The 12,277-nt window shown below is 32.5% G+C and overlaps 1 protein-coding gene across 1 annotated transcript in view; it reads left to right on the forward strand.

The window, feature by feature from the left end:
* LOC134248460 (atrial natriuretic peptide receptor 1-like) overlaps window positions 1–12,277 on the forward strand; it is a gene marked incomplete at its 5' end in the record, with an annotated part of 31,506 nt that overhangs the window by 4,165 nt on the left and 15,064 nt on the right. Inside the window, 6 exons of the mRNA XM_062730858.1 lie at window positions 7,168–7,380; window positions 8,065–8,211; window positions 8,773–8,924; window positions 9,775–9,913; window positions 10,564–10,658; window positions 10,879–11,008. Of these exons, the coding sequence (XP_062586842.1) occupies window positions 7,168–7,380; window positions 8,065–8,211; window positions 8,773–8,924; window positions 9,775–9,913; window positions 10,564–10,658; window positions 10,879–11,008 (876 nt within the window). The remainder of the gene's footprint in view (window positions 1–7,167; window positions 7,381–8,064; window positions 8,212–8,772; window positions 8,925–9,774; window positions 9,914–10,563; window positions 10,659–10,878; window positions 11,009–12,277) is intronic.

Raw genomic sequence — 12,277 nt, forward strand, 5'->3', positions numbered from 1 at the left:
ACTATGAAGTTGACATTAAATATAAGCTTTAGTTTCTGATATATATCTGATATATATCTGCTTTATGATAAACGTGATGACTTTAACTTTTCAATCGTCAACTTCCTTTACTCTCATCAGTCATCACCTGCATACAGGGTTATATTCAGTTGATTCGATACGCAAGAGCATGCTCTATGTATTGGCAATTTCTAAGACGGGGTAAATTATAGACAAAGTTCTGAAACAAGAATATTAGTGATCTCGTTTTAACTCATCATTGTCATGTGTAAGTTCTATGTCGATACAATGACCTTGGCAGCAAATACAATTTATCATAATAAGTTAAATGCTGACCGATAATTTTAATACAGTTTAACTAATTGTCCGGCCATTATAAACATTGCATTTTCGACGAGATTTTCTGTTATTTTCCGATCACGACAAGTAGCATGCGGCAGTTTTGACCGGTCAGCAGGGAATGTTCACTAATCCATGGTACCTGATCCCACCTCTGTTGTTTTGGAGATCTGTGTATGCTCAGCTCCAATTTTGTATAGTTTATTTACTTTTGAGCTTGAATACTGTACGTTATTTCCACAAATTTCCTATCTTTCTCTGGTGAACAGATAGCTAGTTTTGCCGCCAAATATTAGATTTTGGATAAAAATATATATTAAAAACTTATTTTTGAAACAAAACGAGTTTATTTCGAGCGAATATTTATGTATATTTTTATTTAATTCCCTCAAATGTAGAAAAAAATACCTTTTTTTGTTAAAATCGTGTGTGTCTCGAAGTTGCAACTGAGGAGGCCATCTTGGATTTGGTACTTAGCATCAAATATTTATACTAGCGCTCCCTACGTAGATGTTAGCTCTCCGTTCTAGAGCAGAGCTTTACGTAGCAGCTACGCTTATTATCGCACCCCTGATAATGCACATAAGAAAAAACGAAAACACTTTCTTCTGAGGCAAAAGAAAGGATCGAAGTTAAGTTCATTTGATAAGTGGATCAACGTTTATTTGATTTTGGCTATTCAAACACATGTGACTTCCTTCTGTAATAGCTTTCACTGCCTTTTTATGACTAACTTTCTATCACGATCTACCCTTTTCAATAAGTGTTAGGTAAACCTCTAATCAGGGGAAAACTGCACAGGTTATTTGGACAAGCAATTAATGGAAATTTGTCATTCGTTTCTGCATAAATATTTGTTTCTAGGGAATTCGTCATGACGATTAAAGCATACACTTCTCCAATCTGGAAATGCACCGTAGCATTTGGAGAAAGATACTGTTCACTATTTATGACAATTTTCTAAATGTATGATGGAAAAAAAATTGAAATTGAATTCAACAAAATTGCGAACATCAAATTGGGCAAATCTATAGTAAATTGTTGCTGCGTATGAAAGAAAAAAGGAAACCTTAGTGCTGTGTCATTCTAAGGATACAGACGACATACTTTCATAATAATCGGTAAAAATTCCCTCTTTTATAAATTTGCAATAGCGTATTTACAGACGCGTTTAATATATTTATCTCGTAAGGAAGAGGGCAAATTTAAAAAATAGAAATTCAAATAATTTTGTACATATGGAATATTATGTATTGCTTTTCAATCATGATCCAGAAATTGAATTAAGGAGGCTATGTGGTCAACAAATTATTCTTTTCATTAACCAACAGATATATCTTAAATTTTGGGATATGATATCTTACGCTGTCAACTATCATTTGGCAAAGAAAATTTCATAAATTCTTATTTTAAAATTTGATCATTTTATTATATCTTTATATGGAGCTCATTTTCTAAAGGAGATCAAAATAGTCTAAAAATGGCCACGACCACCCAGCCTCTTTAAAATCTTGAAATGTCTGAATGCCTAGATTGTTAGTGAATATGCACTACACATTTGTTACATTTTAAGAAGGTAACGTGTACATCCAAATAAATGCTAGTATACAGAAAAGGTTGACAATAATCTGCTAAAATAACCCGCCAAACAAATACATAGTACGTGTATTCGGTTGGTACATGTAGCTCCATTATTTACCTGCAGTATTCGATGATAAGTTCATTATCTACTACATTATTCGATTATTTCAAATTATTGATGTACAATCTCTGGGTTTTGTTTACCATCTCTCCTAGAATTTTCATTCATATTGAGAAACAAACACATCTGCAAACGTGACCAAGCTTTGAGCAAGTGAGCGACCTTTTTTTCATACATGTACAGCACCTACTGCGACATGGGATCACGGTTTATATTATAAAAATACGGTTTTATTGAAATGACTGGTTCCCACATCCTGAAGATGGGATTGGAAACCGCGACGTAAGGATCTAGACAATATACTCCACGACTCTAGAGGAAACGCTCTTACCACTTCGCAACGCGGATTGCTACAATAAAAGCCCCTTATTTACAAGCAATATTTACCCTGGTCTGTTTCCTATTACTAGTATGTCTACCTCACGACAGGGTGTTTCTTAGGAACATCATGCGATCCTTTGAATCTGAACTATACCCGTCAATGAATTACCGAATTTACGAACAATTGTTAAGTTGTGATGTATTGAATTTCACTGTATGGAGATAACGAACGGTATTCAAGCTCAAAAGTACATGTACATTAAACAATACAAAACAAGAGCAGAGCAAAAACGATCCTCCGAAACATCAGAGGTGGGATCAGGTGCCATGGCGACACCAGCCGTGTGTTCCTTGTCATGATCAGAAAATAACGGAAATTCCGTCGGAACCTCGGAATTTCCCAATATAGATAAACGAATGACTCACTTAAATAATCCCATTATTGTAGAATTTTTGTTAGAAATGGTGGCTTTTGTGATAATAAGCCTGCCTTGATTCAAACAACTCTCTTGGTAATGCGTAAGATATGAAGAACTAAGCAAGCACACCGTTAGTTTTATGTTCAATTTTTGGGGGTTTGTTTCTCGTGCGATAATTTTTCCTAAGATTCCCCTTTGCTCAATCATTCATAATAAATTTTAACATTCAGAGAGCCGTAATCGATCTCTGACTAGATCACACTGTCTCCTGATAAAAATATGCCAATATGCGAGAATCAAAACGGTGCCTTGAATTATTCAAACCATATTGCATTCATGTAAATATGTAGAATACATGGAATTGAATTGGATAGTAGACGAAGCCTGTTTGAACTCTCATCAAATAGCAGGTCAAATAATATGCATAGAACAAAACAAATTGTATTTAAACAAAGAAAAAGTAAAATCTGAACTAAGGAACATGTACAGTTGTTTGACCAGTTCCGAATAAGAAATCGATTCGGCGGTGCTACATGTATAAATATACGAGGCATTATTTCAAAATCTAAGTTTTTTGTCAAGGTAGTTCAGTGACTTGTGGAATTAAATATTGTTTCATAAAAGTTCAGCCTTCCCCCAAAAAAATTATTTAGCAAGTTAACACAGGTACTCATTTTACCAGTTACGAATAAGCCGACGAGTTCCGAATACCCTAGCGGTTCCCATTCAATTCAATCCTTAATTTAAAAATATTTGTCCCACACATTATCCTTTGGCATGCCTAAAAAAAGTTAAATTAATTGCTTACCAATAAGTCATTTGAATTTCCAAAAGATAAAGAGAAACTAGAGGTACTGTGAGCACTGAGCTCACTTTAATGATACCCCACGCCTCCTATATGATTATCATGACAAAGTCCATGTATTTTTCTCTGGAAGACCCGAAATCAGGGTCATATCAAAAAGTAAAATAAGAGGTTACAATGGCATTATGTAATAAAGAATCTTTGAAAGTATCATTAAATCTTATTCAGTGTTATAGGTGGAATTGCGGATAAGAGATGGGTATACCCTTCAATATAAGAAGGAATAGCAGTATCTATTTTTTGCTATTAAGAGGGCCCAAATTATGTGTCGGATCAAAAATTAAAATAAAAGGTGCACTTTGGCTTTATTTAACAAAGATTCTGTGAAAATCGTGAAATTCTGTGAAGCCTTATCAAATTTCATTCAGTGGAGGAAGAGTTGTGGATAAGAATTAAGTGGGTGCCCCAAAGCATGTCAGACAGACGGACGTACAGACAGCTAGACAGACGTACAGACGGATGTATGGACAAGCATCCTTTCACTATATACTCTTCCCCCTGCTTTTCAAGGGGGGTGGGGGTAATAAGTCACGTTTACAATAAAGAAAACAACGAAGATTGAATTTATAATAGTGTTTATAACTGGTATTCGGAACTAGTAAAATGACAACACAAATATATTGGTATATCTTTCATTGTTCTGAATATTTATTTTAAAAAAGTTTTCAGTATTTGTTTGAGTACATATCAAACTTACTTTTGATACCTGAAATGTTGTTTTATTGAAAAATTGGTGTCGCTACCGAGGTTTTTCTGCGGACTTACACGTCAAGGTGATTCAGATTTGTTGCATTGTAAAAGTATGTCGACTCTTTCAAGTACGATAACGAAACCGAACTGACGGCAAAAAATCAAAACTACGCATAATTCAGTCACTCATAGATAAGCCTTCTTACCATAGGTATCAATTTATTTTTACACCTCTGAATGAATTAATTATCAGCTCTTAAATTGATAATTACATGTATTCTGAACTGGTCAAAATTCGGAACTGGCCAAACGACTGTACATATAATGGAGCAACATCAACATTATACCGGTTAGAGGACCTTGACACTCTACAGGATACCAAGCCTCTTTCTTTACCTCTAGCTAAAATAATAACAATATTTTTTTTTTACAATCAATTGTCGACTCGATATATCCCAGTGAACTTAAAATAGAAGAATCTGACATATCTATTTTGCATTTATTATATTTTACTAGAAGCCTTAAATGGTAACCTAACAATAAAACCTTATGATAAACAAGATAACTCTATCGTCATCTTCTCTTACATATATAGCTATATACCCTTTTCATCTGCATTAGTGTTTGAATAGCAGTTGAATAGATACAAAGAACATGCTTTACTGTTCGTTCAACTTGTCGTGATTAGTTGATGAAACAAAAATATTAACAGTCTCGTCTGAAGTCTTCATTTCGCAATCTCTTTTAAATGATTGATATAATGACCTTCTCAGCAAATACATTGTACAGTCAAAGTAGTTTCAAAAACAGTAGGTTCATTTTGACAAAGACAGAACATTCATTTGCTAGTCCACTGTGTGCTGGTCATTATACGAGGGCTGTTCAATAAATAATGTCCTCGGTGCTCAGAAAGAATCAAAAGACATTTTTCAATGATTTAGTCTTCATGATTTTACTTATTAATCTCTTTTAAGCAAAATACATCTCCGTAACATTTTTGATCCAATTTCTGATGTTTTTTCACAACATCATGTATACTGGAAAAAAATTTTTCCTTGTTTTATTTTGAGGTTTTTTGCTTTTTGGAAATAGAAACAAGTCAAAAGGTCAACGTAGAATATTGTTAATGTAAAAAAACATTAACTTTTGTTAATCGAAAACCCCTTTACTCTTCATGGCATGCGGGTTTATATGAACCTTTTCTTTAATAAACCTTTTGATTTTTTTCTACAAAAGCAGATCTCTGTACGAATTTGAACAACAATACCACTAATTTTTAAGAAAATTACTTATATCTGTCTTTGTGCTCTTGCATACCTGTGCTCTAATTTGTTTTTATTAAGTACATCTTATGGTAAATTTTGTTTTTAGGGTTTTAAGCAATAGATTCATGTTCCAATATCTGTTTGAAAATAAAACAAACGTGGATAACTACAAAGATATTTTAAAATAATTGTTAAGAATTTCGTATAAAAGTTCAAAATATAGGGTGGAGCTTTTTTACCGTCAAATGTTTTTTTTAAAACTGTGTAAACTACTCCCGATATGATATCTATCAAATTTGCTATGTGTCTTAAAGTCAATCATACATCATCAAATATTATTTGTTGAAATTTGGCGAACAGTACATAAGTTGTTATAATTTTTGTCGGCAAGGACGGTACCTATCTTTGATGCCCATTATATAATTTTTTTTTATCATTGAAATCCACCTGCTCTTTTGTTATAAAACAATATATGTCACATATTTCAGAATAGTACAAGTTTTGTAGCTTTATAAGGCATTTATTTTCAAAGTTTACTGATTCTTTCATTAATAATGAATTCAATTCATGCACTTGAAATATGTGATGAAAAGGTCACATAAACTGTTATGAATTCTTAATAATTTGCTTCAAGACAAATGAAAACATCTAGTATATATATCAAGAAAGTACTGTAATAAGGAAAGAAAAAAAACTATCATTAATCCTGAATTCAATTCATGCACTAAATATAGAAGAAAGGTTAATGTGACTTAATAATTTGCTTCAAAACATCTTTTTTGGTGCATTAATGAATGCATTTGTTACAGCATTGATAACGACCGTAATTGATAATTGGAACGAAGATATTTCATCTGAAATAAGGTAAAATTATCAAGAAACATCCTTGTTTCGTTAGCAGAGTTGATCATAGATAATTTTTTAAATTGACAGTGGTGATAAACTTTCATCCTGATACAGAGATAATGAGAAACTTCCTTATGAAAAATATCACCAGGATATATATTTTTACATGGTGAAACAATTATTGGTGCTCAATCTGAATTTGTTGAGACAATGTTTTTATATTGACGAACAAACCAATAAAATTACTCCAGTGTTTATTTTAGATCTATTGAATAAATATAGATATGTAACTGAATAAAAACCGAAACTTATATTAATCACGAGAAATGTTGAGAATAAATATTATCAATCTATTTGAGGCATTTGCGTAAAATATTTCATGTTTTGCCGTTTAGTATTTTGAAAATAATAACATCATTAATTTTATTTAGATTGCATGGTACATGGTACAAATTCTAGTATAGTCATGAAACATACAGATAAATAAACAATCGAAAGAAAAAAACTGTATCAGTATTATTACAATAACAAGAGAAACATATTATGAATTAACTCATGATAAGTAGGCTTTAGGACTTTTGAAAATGAGAAACTTGTAAAAAAAAAAAAAATACCAGTGGATAACCTGCTATTTAGAGGATCTGAGTTATTTTTGGATGTTTGAATGTCTTGTAAAAAGAATGCTGAATGAAACACTAATATTTAATTTCTCTTTTCCAGATTCTATGGTGGAAATTCTGAAAGAGTATTCTTGGTCTCATCTAGCCATTCTGTATGACCAGGATTACGTGTTCTTTAACTTGGCCGGAAGTCAGTTGGCTATTGACCTTAAGGGCATAGAGAGCTTACCACGACCAGTTGACATTCCCTTTTCAGCCACGAAACTCAAAGACCCCGGTTCTCTGCTTCTAGAAGCCAGTCAGTTCGCCAGATGTAAGACACGTTTTCCTGTCGGAATATAAAATACAGAGATTTACAAATGTTCAAAGTAATATTCATTTATGACCACTGAATGCATACTTGTGCGTTTTTCTGATTAAGAATTGCATCAAATGAACGATCTTCAGGCCATTATATTACTTAATGACAAATTCTTCTTATTTCATCGGGATTGTTGACAGATGAACTTCCTCTAATGAATATTGTCCATCCACCATTTTCTGTCAGAATCATGGCAATAAGTACCTAGGGATATCGTATTCAATTAGTAGTGTAGGAAATGCTGGCAATACGTATTAGGAAACAAACGTTGATATTATTATTACTAAACATGTTTTGCTGAATGAAATTAATAAAATACATAAATACATTTACTTGATAATTACTAATGATAATTGTATATGAACTTACTTTAAAAAAGAAATATTGAGTAGTATATTTATAAGAGGTAGTGACTTGCTTTGAAATCAAGATTTTGCAGATATTTTGAGTTTTACTTGTTGAAGCTCTTAATTGCTATTGCATGCATGCATCCTAGGTTCATTCAAAAAATTCAACCCAAATAGAACTAAAGTTTTTCATTACCTTTATATCACCCATGTTAAGCCACTCATTGTACGTCTTACAATACAAAACTTTCTATATACACTGTAACATAAAAATGCTTGCCATTCACAGTTTTTGTCATCTTCTGCTCTGCGGACCTCCTCAGGAGTTTTCTGTACCGTGCCGATCAGCTCGGGATGACCAGTGGTGGATATGTGTTCCTGGCAATGGAGTTATTTCCGTCCGATTGGCTGGGACATTATATGCTCTTTTACAGAGGTGAGATTTAGTTCTTTATTATTTCAAACTTTTACAGAGATGTTTCAAAGAAATTTCCTAGATGAATATATCGTTTGAAAAACTGGGTACCGGTACATAAAATCTTGACGCTTTATTTTAGATTCATTTTTTCGAATGTAAACTTTTCTAAAAATTAACTGCCTAAGAGAGCATTATTAAGCATAATTTTACGTCAAATCCTAAATTTTTTCTAAAATTTCCACTTCTATATGGATGACCATTCCTAATTTTCTAATGTAATTAAATTTCAATTCATCTTGATCACATCAATTGTGTATGAAAGCAACGGCACTTTAAGGCACTTTCCACATTTAACATTAGAGATATGCGATCATTAGTGGATTACACCTACGTTATGGTTTATAACATGCAGTAAATAATGTGAAGCAAAGGGAGAATGATAAATGAACAAGGTTTTTGATAAATATTATTACATGGCGCAATCAGAGCAACAAAAATGTGTTAATTTTTTTTATATAGGTAACTATATTTACAAATTGAAAGAAATATTTTTATTTTGAAATATATTCTATTTAACAGGTGACTATATGGACACTGCTGTTACCAAGGCGTACCGGTCCCTTCTCCTTCTGACCATTCATCAGGCGGACAATGTAGAATACCTCAGATTCGCTGAAGATGTCAAGCTGAGGAGTAAACGGGACTACGGCTATGATTTCGGACAAGTAGAGGTAAGTTGAAGAAAAAGCACCTTGGATTCCTTTTTTCAAAGAGCACTGTTTTAAACAAATCGAGTCCTTCTACTTTAAGTAGCATATTAAAGGAAAAGAATTTAAATTCAAATTGTTGTAGTGCGCTGTTCTTATGCCTAACACTGCAAGATACTGCTTTTCTATTAATTATTGAGTACATTGTTAGGCGTTTATCAGCTTTAAACACGATTTTTTGATGTTTTCTGCCAACCTATGATAAGAAAAGGAATTCAAGATTTGTCTTGAATTAGTTTTTCATCACTCTCATTGTTCTAGTAGGCTCATGCAATTCCATATCCTTAGTTGATGATTATTTTTTTTTAAATAGATTTTTTTACACGTAAATTGTGTTTCACTATTGAAACTAAGGAAATAATTTATTATTAATAGGATGTGTTAATTAAGATAAAGTATCTCAATTTGAACCATCATTATCAAAGAGAGAAACAAACCAGTGGCCATGAACCTGTTTCTCTCAGATGATAAAGCATCATTTTAAAATGCAAATTCGTCTCTAGACATTTAAAATGGAAAAACGGTTACACAAAGCCATCATTACATTACATTAAAAATAGGAATTACTTTGCATTTCCTCGGTACAATCTTGATAAAAAAAATATATTTGAGATCCAGCCGTAAGTATAATATTGTGTTGTAGTTTGCAGAAGATATGTTAGACATAAAAATGTTGATTTATTAAGGGAACAATGGATACCATATAAAAATTTACTTAATTTGTTTTATGTTACGATTTAAGCATCGTCCATAAGGAGTCTAAATGAACATTTGAAGTATTATTTTATCACAGTAAAGCTCCATTTTATTATAGGTTGTTAACTACTTCATAACAGCATTCTATGATGCTGCTATTTATTTGGCGGAGAGTTATAATAGAACAATTCAAGATGGCGGGTCTGTTAGTGACGGATTGGCAGTGGCACAGAGAATGTGGAACACCACTTACGAAGGTAGGTTAGCTGCCCATGCTAACAGGAACCCAAAAAGACTTGGAATGAAGGGGACAGCTGGATATTCAATGAACATTTTCATAATTAAAGTATAACATTAGGTCTGGGGAAAAACAGTGGGTCTTAATTTTGCAAAGAAATTGGATATTGCGAGCTAATTTGGTATGTTATCAACATTGATGAATTGAGGAGCTGAATAAAAAAAAAAATTTGAGACAACAAATGGGTTGAAAAATTGTCAATTGGTTCACAAAATCTACATGTAGAACAAGTTGAAAATATTCAAAGTTAATAGACTACATAATTTAGCAGGGAACAAATGGTCAAATTAGTAATTCTTGTCACATTGCAATAACCTATAAGTAGTTTTGAGACATCATTGTAGAGTCGTTTTTAGAATGGTGTTTGAAGTTTCAAGTTCTTTATTATATAGAGCTGTATTTCTTTATGCATGTATTGACTCACGTCTTACTTCGTTTTATCGTGGGAAAGTTTTGATTAATTACGATATAATCTTGAAGAACGTACGTTACAGTTCATGCAAATCCTTCTGTAAATTTTTGAGGTCATGGATCGAAGAATGTAATCTTCAAAACTCTATAGGGTATTCCACCTTAATGAACTTTAGGATTAAATTTACCATTTTCCAGGAATAACAGGGCCTGTAGCAATTGATGCGCTGGGCGACAGAATAGCTGATTTCGACATTTTTCATATGCAGGATACAGAATCGAGAAATTTTACGGTATTTTTCTGCATTATGGCAATCATTGGATACACTTTTGTTATCCTGAAATTGTAAATAAATGGATTTGACAAAAAAATCAAATTAAGCAATATCCTGATATCCTTCTATAATAAAGTGTCTACAAGATAGCAGCAAGTTCATGACGTGTCAATTCGGACCCGAATTTATTTATTCATAGACAAATTTTACTCTGTAATCATATATTCTTTTATCAAAGTTAATAGGAACATTTCGTGGGGCCACCCAGAAGTATGTTAAGAATCCTATGGTAGAAATCAACTGGCCATACGGCATTCCACCGGACGTGCCTCGTTGTGGTTTTCGCAATGACAAATGTATCGTTCAGGGTAAGCAATTCCCTGACTTTTTCCAAGAATTCTTTTTTTGATTATTAATCAATGCGCATGCAAATATAGGATAATATAAAATTCTTAAATCACAATATATTAGCAAAAGATCCACTGGTATTTTGACCGAAAAATTATTCGAAAAGTGTTTTTAAAAGTATTAAGGTTTAATATCAGAATCAGATTAAATGATATAAAATGTATGTGATTTTAACAAAAAACAAGAGGCCCACGGGCCTTATAGGTCACCTGAGTATCATGTAACAACTTTCCAGCGATTGTATTTGGTTTGTGTTTTAATCCAAAAGCCATGAAACTCACAAATTTTGAAGGAGGCACCATTGCTTATCAATGGGCAGATTTCAAGGCATTAATTTATTTTTAGTCAAAGTACCCCCCTGGTACCACTGACCCAGCAGCCCTGAAATTATCTATTTTGAAAGAGGCCCCTTTCTTCATTATAAGGCCAGCATTTTTTTTATGTTTAGGTTTAGTTATGAACATGAGAATAAAAAAATCCTAAAGGAGAAGGAAATAAAAAAAATTTTTGGATAAATCAATTATTAACATTTGTACATTCTTTTTTTATGCTATTCTAATAGGCTCCTTACCACTGGACACATAATGCTTACAAATAGGAAAGTAGAACATTTAATTGCTTATTTCATCATCTGCCAGTTTGGGCCAGTTATATAATTTTTGTGATGTTGGTCAAAATATATTTTAAAAAATCAATTCTTCAAAAAACTTTCAATATATCTTCATTTTTTTAATATGTGTCAGGTGAATGTGTAGACATTGTTCTAAAATTTACTTGATGCCTAAAATTATAGCGAGCGCAGCGAGGCCGCGCAAAGCGCCGCTCGCGTAGCGAGCTCAATAGAGACTAACGTGTACGAAAAGAAGAAATTCAGGTTGAAATCTGCACATTGTTCCAAGAAATTTTAATGAGTCCACGTGAAAAAATTCCAAATTACAATAATCCTTTGCGGTGCATAGCAACATGGTGGCTAAAACATAGCAACAACTTACTTGAAAAAAATTACAAACAATGATTTAAAGCAATCTCCATGCCACAAAACTATGATGCAAAAACAAGACTTTTAATCTGACGTCATACTTTCATCACTTTAACGGTTCGGGTATTTTAAATTTTGTCGGAAACTTTTGTTTGCTTGGGAAGTGATTTCTTTTTATTGTTTTGCTTTCTTCTTTTTTGCTTTTTTTCCTTAATGATAAAGTAAATTTAGGTTTATGAAACATAACTGC

Source organism: Saccostrea cucullata, unplaced genomic scaffold (assembly GCF_032062105.1).
Source record: "Saccostrea cucullata isolate Sc308-1 unplaced genomic scaffold, CSIRO_AGI_Scuc_v1 ctg3400, whole genome shotgun sequence".
NCBI classification, from domain to species: domain Eukaryota; kingdom Metazoa; phylum Mollusca; class Bivalvia; order Ostreida; family Ostreidae; genus Saccostrea; species Saccostrea cuccullata.